At 51.4% G+C, this 20,480-nt stretch overlaps 1 protein-coding gene across 5 annotated transcripts in view; it reads left to right on the forward strand.

The window, feature by feature from the left end:
* The window catches only part of MYH14 (myosin heavy chain 14), a 105,824-nt gene that overhangs the window by 12,971 nt on the left and 72,373 nt on the right, over positions 1-20,480 (forward strand). For 3 of the 5 annotated variants that reach the window (XM_050771435.1, XM_050771438.1, XM_050771436.1), the window contains exons 3-10: positions 1,590-1,746; positions 7,106-7,133; positions 7,274-7,376; positions 8,181-8,204; positions 9,611-9,703; positions 10,757-10,820; positions 13,176-13,274; positions 14,864-15,004. In XM_050771435.1, coding sequence (XP_050627392.1) covers positions 1,590-1,746; positions 7,106-7,133; positions 7,274-7,376; positions 8,181-8,204; positions 9,611-9,703; positions 10,757-10,820; positions 13,176-13,274; positions 14,864-15,004 — 709 coding nt within the window. The remainder of the gene's footprint in view (positions 1-1,589; positions 1,747-7,105; positions 7,134-7,273; positions 7,377-8,180; positions 8,205-9,610; positions 9,704-10,756; positions 10,821-13,175; positions 13,275-14,863; positions 15,005-20,480) is intronic. The other 2 variants (XM_050771439.1, XM_050771437.1) reach the window with 1 other exon arrangement.

Here is a 20,480-nt window from a genome sequence, read left to right on the forward strand (position 1 = left end):
TAGCTAAGCCACTAAGCAGCTAATTCTCTGGCTAGTTTAGCTAGCTAACTTTAGAGAGCTTGGCTAGTCAGCTCTCTGGCTGGTTTAGCTAAGTGGCTAACTAGCTCTCTAGTTATATCTAACTGCTTCTGTGAGTGTTGAACCCCTGTTGCCTACATGATTACCCCTGTGAGCTGGACTTGTTCTTAAACTGTTACAGAGTCCTGAGGCTGGGTGTGGAGGCTCACGCCTCTAATCCCAGCACTTCGGGAGGCCGAGGTGGGCAGATCACTTGAGGTCAGGAGTTCGAGACCAGCCTGGGCAACATAGAGAGACCCCGTGTCTACAAAAAAAATACACCGGGTGCGGCAGCCCAAGCCTGTAATCCCAGCAAGTGGGGAGGCTGTGGTGGCAGAATTAGTTGAGCCCAGGAGTTCAAGAGCAGCCTGGACAACGTAGTGAGACCCCATCTCTACTAAAAATACGAAAAATCAACCTAGTGGATCGACACACACTTGTGATCCCAGCTACTCTCGAGGCTGAGGTGGGAGGATTGCTCGAGTCTAGGAGGTGGAGGCTGCAGTGAGCCATGATTGTACCACTGCACTCCAGCCTGGGTAACAGAGTAAGACCCTGTCTCCAAGAGAAAAAAAAGAAAAAGACTAGGCACGGTCATTTCAGCAGAACTGTTATGTGTCTATTATCACTAGAAACTGCAGGTATGTTCCTGTTGCATTTCGGTTATTGCAGATACCACAAGCACCCTTCCAGAAATATTCCATACATATTCAAGTGAATATATAAAAAGATTCCTACCGGGCGCAGTGGCCCACGCCTGTAATCCCAACACTTTGCAAAGCCGAGGCAGATGGATCATGAGGTCAGGAGCTCGAGACCATCTTGGCTAACACAATGAAACCCCGTCTCTACTAAAAAATACACAAAATTAGCCGGGCGTGGTGGCAGGCGCCTGTAGTCCCAGCTACTTGGGAGGCTGAGGCAGGAGAATGCTGTGAACCCAGGAGGCAGAGCTTGCGGTGAGCCGAGATCGCGCCACTGCACTCCAGCCTGGGCGACACAGCGAGACTCCGTCTTAAAAAAAAAAAAAGATTCCTCTTCCAACCTTTCTAATGCAAACTGTAGCTCCTCACACAGTTCTCAACTCACCTCCTTTTACTCGATATTGATTTGAAGATAGTCCCATGTCTATACACAAGAGCCTTCTAGGAATCCATCATATGAAGGTGCATTCAGGTGATTTCGTCTTTTGCTGCTACAAAGAGTGCCTCAACCGGTCACCTCGCACACGGTCATTTCCTGTGGGTGAGTCCAGGCAACCACAGGCTGTGACCCAAGTCTGGCTGGCTGCAAAGGCCTTGTTCTCTCAGGGTAAATCCTCACCCAGACAGTGCCTTTGTGCAATTTGGAAAGATTCTTTGCTACCATCAGCCTGAAAATGCTCATAAAAAACATTCGAGTCTATATTGTTATGGTGTAAACATACCATGTGCAGATGCCCTTGTGCAATGCACGACCTGTTCAGTGGCCCCATGACGCCTTCCAGGCTGTGGGCAGGGATCTGAGACCCTCTCCCCTCTCACCCACTGCAGACATACTCCGGCCTTTTCTGTGTGGTCATCAACCCGTACAAGCAGCTTCCCATCTACACAGAAGCCATTGTGGAGATGTACCGGGGCAAGAAGCGCCACGAGGTGCCACCTCATGTGTACGCAGTGACTGAGGGGGCCTATCGGAGCATGCTGCAGGGTGAGTGCTGGGTGGGGCTGCAGGCCAGCGAGGCAGCTCTTCAACGGGGGCCTGACCTGGGGCTGCCGGAAGCCAGAGTCCAGGTCAAATGACAGCTTGGGGACTTGACTCTGTGGGGCTTCTTATGGGGCTGGAGGGAACACAAGTAGAGGCCTGAGTGGGTGAGGTGCCAGGTCCCAGAGTCTTTTTACCTATCTCTATGTTCACTGTCTCTTTATTATTATTTTTTATTATTATTATTATTTTGAGACAGAGTCTTGCTTTGTCACCCAGGCTGGAGTGCAGTGGCATGATCTTGGCTCACTACAACCTCTGCCTCCTGGGCTCAAGCGATTCTCGTGCCTTAGCCTCCCAAGTACCTGGGACTACAGGCGTGCACCACCACGCCTGGCCTCTTTTCTTATTTTTAAATAAATTAGTTAATTTTTGGCCAGGCGCGGTGGCTTACGCCTGTAATCCCAGCACTTTGGGAGCCGAGGTGGGCGGATCATGAGGTCGGGAGATCAAGACCATCCTGGCTAACAAGGTGAAGTCCCATCTGTACTAAAAATACAAAAAAAATTAGCCGGGTGTGGTGGCGGGCGCCTGTAGTCCCAGCTACTCGGGAGGCTGAGGCAGGAGAATGTCATGAACCCAGGAGGTGGAGCTTGCAGTGAGACAAGATCGCGCCACTGCACTCCAGCCTGGATGACACAGTAAGTCTTTGCCTCAAAAAAAAAAAATTATTTATTTTTTATTTCAATAGTTTTTGGGAAACAGCCGGTGTTTGGTTGCATGTAAAAGTTCTTTAGTGGCGATTTCTGAGATTTCAGTGCACTTGCCATCAGAGCAGTGTAGACTGCACCCAATGTGTAATCTTCTATCCCTCACCACCCCCCCACCACCCTTCATCCTGAGTCCCCAAAGTCCATTGTGTCATTCTTATGTCTTTGCATCCTCAGAGCTTAGCTCCCACTTATAAATGAGAACATACAATGTTTGGTTCTCCATTCCCGAGTTACCTCACTTAGAATAATGGTCACCAATTTCATCCAAGTTGCTGTGAATGCCATTATTTCATTCCTTTTTATGGCTGAGTAGTATTCCAGGGTGTATGTATGTATATATATCCCATGGTGTATATAACAAATATATATATACACACACCGTGGGATATATACTCTCCTTTTATATATACTATAGATACAGATATAGATACACACACACACCATGGGATATATATGTGTGTGTGTATAGACACCATGGAATACTCATATATATGTGTGTCTGTGTGTATATATACGTGTATATATATATACACACATCTCACAATTTCTTTATCCACTCGTTGGTTGATGGACATTCAGGCTGATTCCATACTTTTGCAATTGTGAATTGTGCTGCTATAAACATGTGTGTGCAAGTGTCTTTTTCATATAATAGCTTCTTTTCCTCTGGGTGGATACCCAGGGTGGGGTTGCTGGATCAAATGATAGATCTAATTTTGGCTCCTTAAGTAATCTCCATACTGTTTTTCATCTTTAAAAAATAAAAAAATAACAGCTGTTAGTGTGGATATGGTGAAACGGGAACACTTTTACACTGCTGGTGGAATGTAAACTATACAACCACTATTGAAAACAGTATGGAGATTCTTTAAAGATCTCTGTTCACTCTTTCTCTGAACAATATTGGTTGGGTGTGGGGCTTCTATGAACATTTTCCTTGAGACAGTAATTCCCAGAGTGTTCATTCATTCATTCAACACTTATTGTTGAATTGTAGATCTGATCTCCATTGTCATGGGTAAATGTAGCCTCTTAGACAGGGTAAATGACCTCCTTATGGCAGCACAAGGCAGTTGTGTACAGCTGGGCAGGTTGTACACTGAACAAGGGTATCCATCCAAGGGGCCGCCATTCACATCATGACAAAATAGATCAGTCTTGGCAAAATTACGTGATTATCATCTATTATATATATAATGCCCTTATTATATATTTGATATATTTCATCTATTTTAATAAACATTTAGTATTTATTTGTTTATATCTATTAAACATTTAAAAATTATATCTATTTATATCATATAACATATAATAGGCCGGCGCAGTGGCCCACGCCTGTAATCCCAGCACTTTGGGAGGCCGAGGTGGGCGGATCACGAGGTCAGGAGATCGAGACCATCCTGGCTAACATGGTGAAACCCCATCTCTACTAAAAATACAAAAACATTAGCCAGGCTTGGTGGTGGGTGCCTGTAGTTCCAGCTACTCGGGAGGCTGAGGCAGGAGAATGGCATGAACCCAGGAGGCGGAGCTTGTAGTGAGCGGACATCGCACCACTGCACTCCAGCCTGGGCTACAGAATGAGACTCCATTTCAAAAAAAAAAAAAAGTTTTTGTTACAAAAGGAAAAACCCCACGTAATAGTACACAACATTCAGACCCTTCAGTCATGGCTTCAAAACCACTCACCATTTCTGTCCCGCACCCCAGCCTCACCCACCTTCCTGTCAGACATCCCTAATCCAGTCCTACCTCAGGGCCTGAACATGAATATATTATACTTATTGAATATGCATATTAAATATGAACAAATTATTAAATGTATATATTTAATTAACTAGTGTAATATTGTGAAAATATGCTGATTTAATATGCATATTCAATAAGTGTATTATTTTATTATACTTTATTTTGTTTTATTATACTTTATTTTTATTTTATTATACTTTATATTTATTATACTTTATATTTATTTATTATATACGTGTAATGTTGATATAATAAATTATACCTATTTAATATGCATATTCAATAAGTATAATAAATTAATGTGTTAAATAGTATAACATATTAAATTAAATGGTATATTAAATAGCATAATATTGTAAACACATTATGCTTTTTTTTTTTTTTTTTTTTTGACAGAGTCTCACTCTGTCACCCAGGCTGGAGTGCAGTGGCATGACCTTAGCTCACTGCAACCTCCACCTCCCAGGTTCAAGCCATTCTCCTGCCTCAGCCTCCTGAGTGGCTGGGACTATAGGCACATGCCACCATGCCCAGCTAATTTTTGTAGTTTTAGTAGAGACAGGGTTTCACCATGTTGGCCAGGCTGGTCTTGAACTCCTGACCTCAGGTGATCCGCCTACCTCAGCCTCCCAAAGTGCTGGGATTACAGGTATGAGCCACCGCGCCCAGCCTAATATGCTTATTTAATATGCATATTAAATGGGAGTATGAAATGGGAATATTGAAGTCTCCAGGTAGAATAGTGGATTCATCTATTTCTCCTGGCAGGTCTATCAGTTTCTGCCGGATGAATTCATTTAACCTCATAGTAAATCTATGAAATAGGTTATCTCCTTGTCCCTGATTTCTGGGTGGGGAAACTGAGGCACAGAGCAAAGCAGTCGCTGCCCATGGTCACACTGGTGGGTGTATGCTGAGGTGGGATTCGAACCCAGGGCCCCCGACCACCGCCTCCCTGTATGCCACACCGTGTTATATTTCCTCCTGTGCTGTGCACTGTGCTGGGTGCGTTTTGAACATTCTGAGTTCTGACTACAGCCCTGTGAGATGGCAGCTGTTTTGAGCCCCATTTTTCAGATGGGAAAACAGGCACAAAGCAATTCAGAGACTGGCCCAAGGACACGCAGCAAGTCAGAGAGACAGCCGGGTGGTGAATCTGTGTGCATATTGTCCCCTATACCAGGCTGCCAAGTCTGAGGTCCTACTGGATGCAGCTTACTCCCTGGTTTGAAGACACCCAGAGGATGTCTGTCCTGCTTAAAAAAAACATTCAGACTCTTTGATCATAGCTTTATTTATTTATTTATTTAGAGATGGAGTCTCACTCTTGTCGCCCAGCTGGAGTGCAATGGCACGATCTTGGCTCACTGCAACCTCCGCCTCCCAGATTCAAGCGATTCTTCTGCCTCAGCCTCCCGAGTAGCTGGGGTTACAGGCAGTACCACCATGCCTGGCTAATTTTTGTATTTTTAGTAGAGACGGGGTTTCACCATGTTGGCCAGGCTGGTCTTGAACTCCTGACCTCAGGTGATCTGCTGGCCTTGGCCTCCCAAAGTGCTGGGATTACGGGCGTGAGCCACTGCGTCCAGCCTAATCACGGCTTTAAAACCCATCACACCACTTGCCATCTCTGCCCCATCCCCCAACCTCACTGGCCTTTCTGTCTCTCAAACATCCCTGACTCAGAGCCTTTCCCCTGGCTGTGCCCTCTACCTGAAATGCCACCTCCTCTGAGAAGCCTTCCCTGCTCCTTCCCCCAAGTCGATTCTAATTACCTAACACCAGGGTTTTGGAATCCTGGGTCTATCGACATTTGGGGCTGGATGATTCTTCGTCGTAGGAGGCTGTCCTGGGCATTGTAGGTGTTTAGCAGCACCCCTGGCCTCTACCCACTCAGTGCCCGTGGAACTCCCCTCTCTCAGGGTAATAACCAAAAACGCCTCCCAGACATTGCCAGGTGTCTTCTGGCGGGAATAGAGGACATAATTGCCCCCGTTTAAGAACCACTGCTTTATTCTATTCCTGATTTAGTTTTCTTCCCAGTGCTAATCGCTATTTGATTGTAGATTTTTGTCCCCTGCATCTTAAGTGAAAGCTCTGTAGGGGCACACACCCCGCCAGCTCCCCAGTCCCCTCCATGCGTGGCGCTCAGTAGGTGGTCAGCATGCGGTTGTGGAATGGCTGTGTTACAGGGCGGGCACTGGGGTAGACACCTTATATCACAGGACCTTGCTCCTGTCTTTGAATCTCACACGCCCAGCATGAGGCGGCACACAGTAGGGTCTCATGTTGAGGTTGCTGAGTGAATCCTATTCTGTTCAGTTGAGGGAGGCTGTCTCCATTGTACAGGTGGGGAAACCAAAGGTCAGAGAGGGGCAGCTGCTTTCCCAGGGTCACACAGCAAGCAAGGGGCTGAGCTGGATGGGGAATTAGAATCCAGGAGTATTACACATCAAGACCCAAGCTTTTCCTCACTCCTTGGGAATAATTTTTTTTTTTTTTTTTTTTTTTTGAGACGGAGTCTGGCTCTGTCGCCCGGGCTGGAGTGCAGTGGCCGGATCTCAGCTCACTGCAAGCTCCGCCCCCCGGGTTCCCGCCATTCTCCTGCCTCAGCCTCCCGAGTAGCTGGGACTACAGGCGCCGCCACCACGCCCGGCTAGTTTTTTGTATTTTTTTTAGTAGAGACGGGGTTTCACCGTGTTCGCCAGGATGGTCTCGATCTCCTAACCTCGTGATCCGCCCGTCTCGGCCTCCCCTTAAAAGGCAGCAGTGAGTGTAAGGGACCAGAGAGCCCTGCTAGAGACTCTCTCAAATGACATATCCCCCCACTCTGTCCCCTACAGATCGTGAGGACCAGTCCATTCTCTGCACGTGAGTAATCTGGAAGGACTTCCTGGAGGAGGAGGGAGGGGTCCGGGTGGGGCGTGGCTGTGTTTGGAATGGGCAGGGCAGGTGGGGAGCTTGCCCGAGGTCACTGCCAACCCCTTTGCTTCCCCTTGTCATCCCCACAGTGGAGAGTCTGGAGCTGGGAAGACAGAAAACACCAAGAAGGTCATCCAGTACCTCGCCCATGTGGCATCGTCGCCGAAGGGCAGGAAGGAGCCGGGTGTCCCCGTAAGCACCCCAGCCTTGGGACACCCCCTGGGCCCTGCCACAGCATCGCCCCTTCCATCTTGGGCTTTCCTCACGATTGCCTCTTCCCCTCATGGAGGACCTTCTCCTGGATGCCTGTGCCACCTGAGCACCTACTGTGTGCCTGGGGAGGGGCTGGAAGCAGAGTCAGGGGGACACAGAGGTGTGAGGGTCAGTCTTGGTCTCACTGGCTCTCAGAATGGCTCCTAGTACTTAGTAGGTGCTTTATTTTCTGAGCACCTACTGTGTCAAGCCTGATTTTAGGTGATCATGATGGCTGGGTTTGTTGTCTAAGTGAATGTTACAAGGTGCCCCCCACTGTTCCAAGCCCTGTTCTCCCACTGCCTTACTTACCCCTTGGGTGGGGTGGGTGCTGTTTTTCTGCACTGAAGATGAAGAGCCCAGGCATGGGAGGGGTGAGTCAGTTGTTGGTCCCGCACCCAGGAAGACGTAGAGTGGAGGCCGGGCACAGTGGCTCATGCCTGTAATCCCAGCACTTTGGGAGGCCGAGGCAGGAGGATCACTTGAGCCCTGAAATTCGAGACCAGCCTGGGTAATACAGTGAGACCCCATCTCTACAAAATTTTTTTTAAATAAAGGAGGTAGAGTGGGATTCAAACCCAGGCGTGTGGTCCCCAGGCCACCCTACTCCACACACCCGGTTTCCCCAGTTCCCCTTCCCCCACCCCCCACGCCACCACCCGAGATCACCGGTTCACCTGTGTGTCTGTCCACGTTCCATGTGCTGTGTCCTGGTCCGTGTCTCGTGTCCCGTGACTTCCTCAGGCCTCCGTCAGCACCGTGTCTTATGTGAGTAGCAGGGGATCACCTCCAGTCTTGCTGCCCCTAATGCCTTCCCGGCCACCCAGTGCATGATCTTCTTGGTAGACAGGGCCCAAGGCAGCAGTGGTCCCACCTGCCAGGGATCCCCCTGGCCCCCCAGTGCTGTTCATGGAGGCCCTGCTGTGTGTGTGCAGACGGGCCACAGACACCAACATGAAACAATCCAGAGAACGAAACTACCACTTATTACTGATCTACTAAACATGTCCAGCCAGGTCCCACAGATGCTGCGTGCACACAACCAGAGAGTAGACAGTGTAGCAAGGGAAATACACGCATGCCCCGTGTTATTGGTGTGCCAAGTCGTGTGCCCTTCACTTTGTGTATCTTTTTTCATTTGACAAAGCATCCACCTAGCTAGATCATGTCATCTTAACACAAGCAAGACGTGGACTGAGAGAAAATACACACAGGCTGCCATTTACGAAGCACCTACTGTGTGCCAGGCTCTGACACCAAGGGGGTTGGAGGGAAGTTTGGAGTAGGGTTCCTGCCAAGGAGTAGCCTGGCAGGGCTAGGAACCCACTATTTTTTGAAGGCCTATTATGTGCCAGACTGCTTGAAGCACTTTACATAGGTGATACAGATTTTTGCCTTGGTTAAAAATTCTAGGCTGGGTTTGGTGGCTCAGGTCTATAATCCCAACACTTTGGAAGGCTGAAGTGGGAAGATTGCTTAAGGCCAGGAGTTCAAGACCAGGCTAGATAACAGAGTGAGACCCCATCTTTACTAAAACTTTTAAAAATTAATTGGGCATGGTGGCGCTTGCCTGTAGTCCCAGCTACTCAGGAGGCTGAGGTGAGAAGATTCCTTAAGCCCAGGAATTTGAAGCTGCCATGAGTTATGACCATGCCACTGCACTCCAGAATTTCTACAAGCAACACATGAGTACATATTCATTGTAACAACAACAAATCAGATGAAATGAAATTCCTGTTTCCTCCCCTCAGTCCCCTTCCTTGGAGTGCCTTATACTGTTGACAGTTTGGTGTGCATCCTTGCAGACCTTTCTCCATATGTTTACAAACATGTATATATCTGTAGATTTAAGAGTCTTGTTTTGTGGTGTTTCTTCCTTAATTCATATTTTATGAATGGGATAACATTGTAGACATTGTTCTGCAACTTGTTTTTTTGTTTGGCTTGGTTTGATTTGGTTTCCACTTAACAATATGTCTTGGAAATGCTTCCCTCTTCCCCTCACAATAGACAGATGGGCAAGACCCGGATACGGGAAGTGGGCACACACCCAGACACACAAAGGCCCCCCACACACAGATACTCAACCAACTGGCGACACAGCCTGAGCTGGGCTGGCCTGGCCTCCTGCCCCATTCTCACTGATCTCATGCATCATCTCCTGTGCCTGGCAGGGTGAGCTGGAGCGGCAGCTGCTTCAGGCCAACCCCATCCTAGAGGCCTTCGGCAACGCCAAGACGGTGAAGAATGACAACTCCTCCCGATTCGTGAGTGCCAGGGGTGGGCAGTGCTGGCTGTGTCAGGGATACAGGAACTGGGAAACTGGGAGTGGACTTCAGGGGGAAAGACATGTGGCTCTGTTGAGGGAGGAGGGGCTGGGGTCCTGGACTCTTAAGTCTGAGGGAGGAGGGGCTGGGGGCCTGGACCCTTGGGTCTAAGAGAGGAGGGGCTGGGGGCCTGGACTCTTGAGTCTGAGGGAGGAGGGGCTGGGGGCCTGGACCCTTGGGTCTAAGAGAGGAGGGGCTGGGGGCCTGGACCCTTGGGTCTAAGAGAGGAGGGGCTGGGGGCCCAGATCCCTGGGTCTAAGAAAGGAGGGACTGGGGGCCTGGACTCTTGAGTCTGAGGGAGGAGAAGCTGGGGCCCTGGACTCTTTTTTTTTTTTTTTTTTTGAGACAGAGTCTCGCTTAGTCGCCCAGGCTGGAGTGCAATGGCGCGATCTCGGCTCACTGCAAGCTCCGCCTCCCGGGTTCACGCCATTCTCCTGCCTCAGCCTCCCGAGTAGCTGGGACTACAGGCGCCCGCCGCCTCGCCCGGCTAATTTTTTTGCATTTTTAGTAGAGACGGGGTTTCACCGTGTTAGCCAGGATGGTCTCGATCTCCTGACCTCGTGATCCGCCCGCCTCGGCCTCCCAAAGTGCTGGGATTACAGGCGTGAGCCACCGCGCCCGGCGGCCCTGGACTCTTGAGTCTGAGGGAGGAGAAGCTGGGGCCCTGGACTCTTGAGTCTGAGGGAGGAGGGGCTGGGGGCCCGGATCCCTAGGTCTGAGGGAGAATGGGCTGGAGGCTGGGTGCCTGATTCCAAGGGAGGAGCAGCTGGGGACCGGGGGTTGGGGAAAGAAGTCCAAGGAGCCAAGACCTTGAATTCCCACGGAGTCCCTCGCTGGGGACTCACCATAGGATGGGGTTCAGGTAGAGGCAGCAAGGAAGTGCGGAGGCAGCCCCAGCTCTGGGAGCAGTGGGTGTGGGGTTTGGGCTGTTCTTCAGGTCTGAGCGGGGAAGGGGACCCTCCGCTGAAGCCCACCCACCTTGGTCTCTCCCAGGGCAAATTCATCCGCATCAACTTCGACGTTGCCGGGTACATCGTGGGCGCCAACATTGAGACCTGTATCCTGTCACAGCCCATGGGGGTGGCAGCCGAGGAGGGCAGCCTTTCAGACAGCACTGAGTATGGGAAGCACCTCCCACCACAGGGACCCCCTCCCTGCTACTCAGATGGGACCCGTGTTCAGGCGGCATCTGCATGGGGAGGGGAGGGTGGGACTTCTGGTATGTATGAGGCCAGTACAGCCTTGCTATGGGGTGGTGGGTTGGTGTCCACCCAGTTCAGCCATAAGGGGAGTCCCAGCACTCAGCCTGCAGTGGCACTCATGGTGACCCATGACAGTGAAATGACATAAAGCAGTGTAAGCAAAGGGAAAAGGCACGTGGGGCCATGTCCCCCGGGGACCAGGCACAGGCTCCTAGAACCCTCTCCAGCAGAGGCGCACAGGACACCAGGCGGGGCAACACTTACGAAATGCTGTCCCAGAGAAGCGCAGAGACACTCAGTGTCAGGCTTTTCACTGGGGTCTGTTCACATCCCTGCTGTACCCCCATCCCCCGCCCTTAGTGTGAACCTAAATTCCACATTCCCAGGAGGAAAGCAGGTGATCAGTGTAAACCAGGGTGTTTGCACAAACCCTTTAGGCCCAGTGAACCCCTCTCATCCTGTTAGAGGATGCTGGAACCCTCCCGAAATCCAGGTCCCCAGACGTTAGCCAGGGGCCCACCTGGCCAGCAGGCCTTTCCAGGGGAGCATCTCAGGCCGGCTGTGTTCACCCTTTTCTGTTCAGACGGCATATGGGTGTTTAAAGGAAATTAAACGATAAAACACAGGCACTCTGGGAGTGCAGGAATTAAGAGGATGGGCCAAGAAATCGTACCAACCTAGGTTCAAATCCCAGTTCTGCCACTTTGAGACACTGGGGACTTGGGTACGTGATTTGGCCTTTCCCTGCCTCAGTTTCTCCCTCTGTAGAAGGAGAAGGAACATAGAACCTACCCTAGAGGGGCTTGGAGGATTTTGGAGTTAAATGCTTGGCCACAGCACCTGCTACATAGCAGGCACTCAAGAACAAGCTATTGTTATTAGCAATTAGTGATTAAATTAGTGACCAGACACGGTGGCTCAAGCTTATAATCCCAGTACTTTGGGTGGCCAAGGCAGGTAGGTCATTTGAGGCCAGGAGTTTGAAGGGTTAAGCAAAGTGTCTGGTGTTTTGTTTTACTCTAAGATGTCTTGGCTGGGTGCAGTGGCTCATGCCTATAATCCCAGCACTTTGGGAGGCTAAGGCTGGAGGATCGCTTGAGCTCAGGAATTTGAAGCCGGTCTGGGCATCACAGTGAGACCTCATCTCTACTAAAATAAAGAAAATTTAAAAATTAGCCAGGTATGGTTGTGTACACCTGTAGTCCCAGCTACTCAAGAGGCTGAGGTGGGAGTATCGCTTGAGCTGGGGAGGCGGAGGTTATAGTGAGCTGTGCCTTGTGCTGCTGCACTCCAGCCAGGGCAACAGAGCCAGACCCCGTCTAAAAAACAAAAAACAAGAGTCTTGCCACCTTTTAATATGTAAGTTTGACACGTGACTTTCTTAGGAGGGAGAGTATGCAGAGACAGTCTAGTTGAAGATGGGAGCTGAGGTATCTGCATGGGAAAGCTGAGGCTGGGAGAGTACTAATGGCAGGAGACATTCTCACCCGCGGGTAAGTTTGAACCAGGCATTGTTCAGAGTGCTTCATGCACAGTAAGTCATTTATCCTCACAGCAACTCATCCAGGATCGATGAGGGTTTTTTTGTTTTGTTTTGTTTTGTTTTTGAGACGGAGTCTCACTCTGTCGCCCAGGCTGGAGTGCAATGGCGCAATCTTGGCTCACTGCAACCTCCTCCTCCCAGGTTAAAGCGATTCTCCTGCCTCAGCCTCCCAAGTAGCTGGGATTACAGGCACCTGTCATCACACCTGGCTAATTTTTGTATTTTTAGTAGAGATGGGGTTTCACCATGTTGGCTAGGCTGGTCTTGAACTCCTGACCTCAGGTGATCCACCTGCCTCAGCTTTCCAAAGTGGTGGGATTACAGGTGTGAGCCACCGCACCCACAGGATTGATGAGTTTTTTAGAGATAGAGCAAGACCCTGTCTCTAAAGAGAGAGAGAGAGAGAGAGAGAGAGAGAGAGAGAGAGAGGAAGGTCTCATAAAGGTGTTATTTTTGAGCCCCTTGAACAGGTAGATGAGGAAACTGAGGCACATCAGCACGGCTGCTCATCCAGTTAGTGGCAAAGTCACTAGCCTGGGCTGTGAACGACTCCACTGCTCCACAGGCGAGAAGGAGGCAGCGTGGGCAGGGCAGGCTCCTGTAGTGGCCTGGCAGCGTCGGGGCCGTCCCTTCCCCTCTATCTAGCACCTTGACTCGGTATGACCAGACCTGCTGGAGAAGTCGCGGGCCATCCGCCAGGCCAAGGACGAGTGCAGCTTCCACATCTTCTACCAGCTGCTGGGGGGCGCTGGAGAGCAGCTCAAAGGTCAGTACCGCCCCGTCTCACCCTGCTCACCAGGGAGAGGGTGGGGTCTCTCGGGGGACCCCCTCTGGGGAGGAAGCAAGAGGGGGGGTCTCTAATCTCTGTCAAACACCGACTTCACATGAGGCTTCCGCAGCCCCGGCTCTCACTGCGTAGTGGCGTCTGTCGCACGGTGGGTTCTGCTGCGCTCTGGTTCCAGCTCTGTCCCGGGTCTGGCTCGCGCCCGCTGTCAAGGCCACGCAGCCCCCGCCGCCTGGTGGCTCCTGCTCACGCTCGCTTCCGAAGCTCCGTGGCTTCTCTCTCGCGCGGCTTCTCCTCACTCCGGCGGGTGACTCCGGCTTTGCTGAGGCTCCTCCTGGTTCCTGACGACGCTGGTTTGTGTTGCTTCTCGGCTCCTGCTGCCTCGTGCTCCCCTCTGCTCTGGCTCCCAGGCCAGGGCTCCTGCCGGAGTCCTCCTGTCCCTGCTCCCTGTTCCTCCTGCCCTCTGGCTGCCCAAGCACCCTTGGCTCCTGTTTGCAGTGGCTGGCACTGCCCTGCGGCTCCCTCTGCTCCTGGCTCCTTCCTCCTGGTGGCTGAGGCTGCTTCCTGCCTCCTGCGGCCACGTAGCCCCTCCTCATCCAGGTTCCCACTCACTGTGGCCTTTGAGACCGCATGTCCTTGGGCGCCGGCCCCTGCCATCACATGGCTTGTGCTACCTTGGGCCTGAAGCCCCCCTGCTTCTGCCAACCAGTGGCCGCTGCCTGCTCTGGGCACTTTTGGAGACTCGAAAGTCCCTGCGGAGGGAGCAAAGAGGAGTGGTATAGGATGGGCGGGGGCTCATGCCTGCAATCCAGTACTTCGGGAGGGCGAGGCAGGAGGATTGCTTGAGCCCAGGAATTCGAGTCCAGCCTGGGCAGCATAGTGAGACCCCATCTCTATAAAAAATAATAATAATAAGCTGGGCATGGTGGCACACAGCTGTAATCCCACCTATGTGGAAGGCTGAGGTGGGAGGATTGCTTGAGCCCAGGAGTTTGAGGCTGTAGTGAGCTGTGATTGCATCACTGCACTCCAGCCTGGGCAACAGAGTAAGACCCTGTCTCTAAAAAATTTTAAAAAAGGCCAGGCACGGTGGCTCACACCTGTAATCCCAGCACTTTGGGAGGCCGAGGTGGGCGGATCACGAGGTCAGGAGATCGAGACCATCCTGGCTAATGCAGTGAAACCCCGTCTCTACTAAAAATACAAAAAAATTAGCCGGGCGTGGTGTCGGGCGCCTGTAGTCCCAGCTTCTCAGGAGGCTGAGGCAGGAGAATGGCGTGAACCCGGGAGGCGGAGCTTGCAGTGAGCCGAGATCGCGCCACTGCACTCCGGCCTGGGCAACAGAGGGAGACTCCGTCTCAAAAAAAAAAAAAAGAGAGAGAGAGCGTGGTTGTTTCATAGGTGCTAAACGCCCACTCCACCCCTGACCCTTCGCACCACACTTGTGAGTAAAGGCCTCCACCTGCTTGACAGAGAGGATGTGGCATGTCCTGGATTGCCACCGATGAATCCAGGATGAGTCCGACTCCACAGCCCACCCTTGACGTTGACCCCACTCATTGCCCCTGCAGCTGACCTCCTCCTCGAGCCCTGCTCCCAGTACCGGTTCCTGACCAACGGGCCATCCTCCTCTCCCGGCCAGGAGCGGGAACTCTTCCAGGAGACGCTGGAGTCGCTGCGGGTCCTGGGATTCACCCACGAGGAAATCATCTGTGAGTGAGCCCCATGGAGGCCAGGGTTGGGGGGGCACCCACGGAGAGCCGGGGACCTGGCCATTCATGCCCTGATCTCTTTGCTGAAGTGTTTATTGAGCACCTACTCGGTGCAGACACTAGGGCCAGAGCAGGACATGAGACTCACAGACATCGCTGCCTTGGGGAAGCTGACAAAATGAGAGCCCCCAACCAAGTCAGTAAGGAATCACATGGCCTGTTAGTAGACTATGAGTGCAGCTGGGCGCGGTGGCTCACGCCTGTAATCCCAGCACTTTGGGAGTCCGAGGCGGATGGATCATTTGAGGTCAGGAGTTCGAGACCAGCCTGGCCAACATGGTGAAACACCGTTTCTACTGAAAATACAAAAAAGTTAGCCAGGCGTGGTGGTGGGCACCTGTAATCCCAGCTACTCAGGAGGCTTAGGCAGGAGAATCGCATGAACCTAGGAGGCGGAGGTTGCAGTGAGCTGAGATTGCACCACTGCACTCCAGCCTGGGCGACAGAGTGAGACTCTGTCTAAAAAAAAAAAAAAAAGACCATGAGTGCCATGGAGAAAGATAACCAGGGGACTGGGGAGGGAGGGACACAGCTTTAAGCAGGAGCTCACGGGAGGGTGGACTGAGATGGGGATGTTTGAGTGAAGTCCTGAGGAAGTGAGGGAATGAGCACTGGAGATGCGGGGGAAGAGCGTTCCTGGCCGAGGGAACAGCCTGTGCAAAGGCCCTGAGGCAGGAAAGGGGTGGCATATTTGAGGAACTGACACTTCTGGTGGTGGGGCTGCAGAGGGGTGGGGAGTCTCACACACCAGCCTAGGAGGTTGGGACTTTATCCTGGGGTGCTGGGGAGCTGTGGGAGGGCTGGGAGCAGGGGCTGGACAAAGTCAGCTCTGGGAGCAAGAAGACCCCTCGGGGGCCATGTGAGGGACACGCTGGAGTGGGTGGTGCTGAGACCAGAAGGAGGCTGCTGAGGGTCTAGGGAAAGCCCAGGATGCTGGCCCAGGGCTGCAAGGTTGGCCCAGGCTGCGCGGCACTGGTTGTTTGGTGTTAAGTGCTCAGCTCATCACCCCCGTGTCAGGGTGCTGTGCCCAACCCCTTTTTTCTTCTTTTGAGATGGAGTCTCACTCTGTCGCCCAGGCTGGAGTGCAGTGGCACGATCTCAGCCCACTGCAACCTCCGCCTTCTGTGTTCAAGTAATTTTCCTGCCTCAGCCCCCCGAGTAGCTGGGATTACAGGCGCCCGCCACCATGCCTGGATAATTTTTCTATTTTCAGTAGAGATGGGATTTCACCATGTTGGCCAGGCTGGTCTCAAACTCCTGACCTCAGGTGATCCACCCTCCTCGGTCTCTCAAAGTGCTGGGATTCCAGGCATGAGCTGCTGTGCCCAGCCTGTGCCCCCACTTTTTTTTGCCAAACAGCATGTTTTGACAGCAGCTCTGTTTCAGTGCTGCATTAGTTTGCTTAGGTTAACAAAGTACCACAAACCAAGTGCCTAAAATAACAGAAATTGATCGTCTTGTGGTCCTGGAGGCCAGACGCCCGGGATCATCGTGTTAGCAAGGGTGGTTCGTTCTGGGAGAATCGGCTCCAGGCCTCTCCCCCGATCATCGTGTTAGCAAGGGTGGTTGGTCTTGGGAGAATCGGCTCCAGGCCTCTCCCCGGGCTCCTGGTAGTTTTCTGGCAATCTTTGGCGTTCCTTGGTTCATAGTCACATCACCCGATCTCTGCTTTTGTGTTCATATGGCAGCTCCCTGTGTGTGCATCTGTGTCCAAAATCCCCACTTCCCCTGCCCCCGCAACCTTTTTGTTTTTTTTGAGATGGAATCTCACTCTGTCGCCCAGGCTGGAGTGCAATGGCGCAATCTCAGCTCACTGCAACCTCCACCTCCCGGGTTCAAGCAATTCTCCTGCCTCAGCCCCCTAAGTAGCTGGGATTACAGGCATACGCCACCACACCTAGCTAATTTTTTTGTACCTTTAATAGAGATGGGGTTTCACTAAGTTGGCCAGGCTGGTCTTGAACTGCTGACCTCAAGTGATCCCCCCGCCTCGACCTCCCAAAGTGCTGGGATTACAGGCATGAGCCGCCACACCTAGCCTCCTACCCCACTCCGGTATGACTTTATCTTTACTCATTACATCCGTAATGACCCTGTTTCCAATAATGTCACCTTCTGAGGTCCTGGGGTTTGGATCCTCAACATACCTTTTTAGGTGGGGGTGGTGTTGACATGATTCAGTCCATAACAAGTACATAGGTGGACCTCCGCCTTTTCAGAGGCTGCATAATGTTTCATTGTTTGCACAAACTATGATTCTTTTAACCAAGCCCTCCAAAGAAAACCCTTTAGGTGTTTCCGGGGCTGAGCCGGGGCTGCCTCTGGGTCTAATTGGCCTCTGGCCTCTGGCGCTGTGGGAGGCCCCAGGAGCTATTGTTGGCTCCAGGGCCGGATTGGAAGGGCTGGAAATGGAGCTTAGCTTGGCTGTCTACCCAGGCTGCAAACAGCCGGGCCTCTTGTGGCCTATTGACACAGGGTCTCGGGCCTCTCCCACCCCCACCCCGCTGCATTTCCCAACCATGGTTGCATAATTCCCCGGCCTGCATGACTCCGCAGCTGGGCAGCTGGCACACAAATTCAGACTGTGACTGCAATGGGGACCTGGGCCTCCCAGCCTGTCCTCTTAGGTCCTGCCTGGCCTCTTGTCACCATGAGCTCATGTGACCCTCCTGGCAGCTGCCCTGCTGTGTGGCGGGTGCAGGCAGCAGCTCTGATTTTTGGAATTCAGAAATAAAAACTTTGCAGCAACCTATGCATGTAGTGACATAACCTGAATGTGGCTAAAGGTCGTACCGACAAAACCAAGCCTTCCCGCTCTTCCCTGGCCCTAGTTCCCCACTGTTAAGCTTCTTGTGTCTCCTTCCAGAAATATTTTAGGAATATAAGAAAAGACACATATTATTTTTCTTTAAGAGGAGGCGTTCTCTAGCCCCACAACTGATGTTCAGCTGTCAACATCACTGTGGTGATAAAAAAAAAAAACGTGAAGCGATTTCTCTGTTGGTTCAAAAGTTCCGACCAGGCTCAGTGGCACATGCCTGTAATCCCAACAGTTTGGGAGGCCAATGCGGGCAGATCACCTGAGGTCAGGAGTTCGAGACCAGCCTGGCCAACATGGAGAAACCCTGTCTCTACTAAAAATACAAAAATTAGCCAGACATGGTGGTGTGCACCTGTAGTCCCAGTTACTCGGGAGGCTGAGGCTAGAGAATCACTTGAACCTGGGAGGCAGAGGTTGCAGTGAGCCAAGATCTCACCACTGCGCTCCAGATTGGAGCAGAGTGAGACTCCATCCAAAAAAAAAAAAGTTCCTGCATGTTGGTTGCTCCAGCTGGCTCCCTACCCTTCCACTGGAGACCCCCCTGGACCCTGGCCCAGCACTCTGGCCTAGTTTAGTCTGGGCCAGGCAGTGCTGGAGTTAAATTACAGGCTCACTCCTGTAATCCCAACACTTCGGGAAGCCGAGGTGGGAGAATCTCTTGAGGCCTGGAGTTTGAGACCAGCCTGAGCAATATGGTGAGACCCTGTCTCAACTAAAAATTTAAAAAAAAAAAAAAAATAACCAGGTGTGGTGGTGCACACCTATAGTCCTAGCTGCTTGGGAGGCTGAGATGAGAGGATTAAGTACAGGAGTAGGAGGCTACAGTGAGCTATGATTGCACCATGTACTCCAGGCTGGTGATAGAATGAGACCCCATCTCAAAAAACCCCAAAACAAAGACACAAATTACTCACCCATGGAAGGATGCTCTGGACCACCCTCCCCCTCCACCCACCCACTGCCCTTTCCTACTGACTGGTATATTTTGGTCATAGTTTTGGTTCAAAATGTACAGATGGAGCTCACTCCTTTTTGCAGCTGCGTGAGGTTTTATTGTTTAAATAAAACTGATTCTTTCAACCAGTCCCTTTCAGATAGAGCCTTAGGTTGTTTCCGTTCCATTACTATTGGAATAATTTTTAAAAAAATGCTAAGGCAGCGCAGTGGCTCGTGCCTGTAATCCCAGTACTTTCAGAGGCCAAAGCAGGCAGCTTGCTTGAGCTCAGGAGTTTGAGACCAGGCTGGGTAACATGATGAAACCCCGTCTTTACAAAAAACACAAAAAATTACCTGGGCGTGGTGGTGGGCGCCTTTACTCCCAGCTACTTGGGGGGCTGAGGTGGGAGGATCGCTTGAGCCCAGGAGGTGGAGGCTGCAGTGAGCTGAGATCACGCCCCTGCACTCCAGCCTGGGCGACAAAGTGAGATTCTGGGCCCAAAACAAACAAACAAGTGACTGTGAATATCCTTGTAAGTAGGTTCTTGTGCTCATGTGGAAACAGACCTCTAGGTACAATTCTTAGAAATGAAATGCCGGCTGGGCGTGGTGGCTCACACCTGTAATCCCAGCACTTTGGGAGGCCGAGGCAGGCGGATCACGAGGTCAGAAGTTCGAGACAAGCCTGACCAACATGGTGAAACCCCGTTTCTACTAAAAACACAAAAATTAGATGGGTGTGGTGGCAAGACTCTGTCTCAAAAACAGAAAAAAAAAAAAAAAAAGAAAAGAAAAGAAATGAAATGCCGTGTCCAAAGAGATTTGTGATTCTTGTTTGTGTTCAGCATAAAAAAAAGAATCGAACAGCTTTAGATATAATTCACATGTCACACCATTCACCTATTTAAACTGTGCAATTCCATAGAATTTTGTATATTCACAGAGTTGTGCATCTATCATACAGTCACTTTTAGAACACTTTCAGTAGCCCAAGAAGATAACACACGCCCCTTAGCTATCCTGCCAGGCCCTGTCCGCAGCCCCTGGCAACCACTCCTCTGCTTTCTGTCTCTATGGACTTGCCTATTCTGGACATTTTTGTTTTGTTTTGTTTTTTGAGACGGAGTCTCACTCTGTTGCCCAGGCTGGAGTGCAGTGCCGCGATCTCGGCTCACTGCAAGCTCCGCCTCCCGGGTTCAAGCCATTCTCCTGCCTCAGCCTCCCGAGTAGCTGGGACTACAAGGCGCCCGCCACCACGCCCGGCTAATTTTTTTGTATTTTTAGTAGAGACGGGGTTTCACCGTGTTAGCCAGAATGGTCTCGATCTCCTGACCTTGTGATCCACTCGCCTTGGCCTCCCAAAGTGCTGGGATTACAAGCGTGAGCCACCGTGCCCGGCCATGAGCATTTTTTAAATTGCAGAGAATCTACTTCGTCGCCATCCACAGGGTGGCGCTAGTTTCCAGTTCCTCCAGCCATATATGGGGAGCACCTGTGTATCCACCTGCACGCAGCAACCATGGCTGGAAGCTTTTTTGTGTTTACTGATGTGGCGGATGAATGAGCTCTCATTACAGTTGCTTTCTGTGTTTTGCTTACAAAGGGTGGAGTTGGTAACCTTTTCACAGACTCTTCTTTTGACAAGAGACAGAGGGTCAG

Source organism: Macaca thibetana, chromosome 19 (assembly GCF_024542745.1).
Source record: "Macaca thibetana thibetana isolate TM-01 chromosome 19, ASM2454274v1, whole genome shotgun sequence".
Classification (NCBI taxonomy): Eukaryota; Metazoa; Chordata; class Mammalia; order Primates; family Cercopithecidae; genus Macaca; species Macaca thibetana.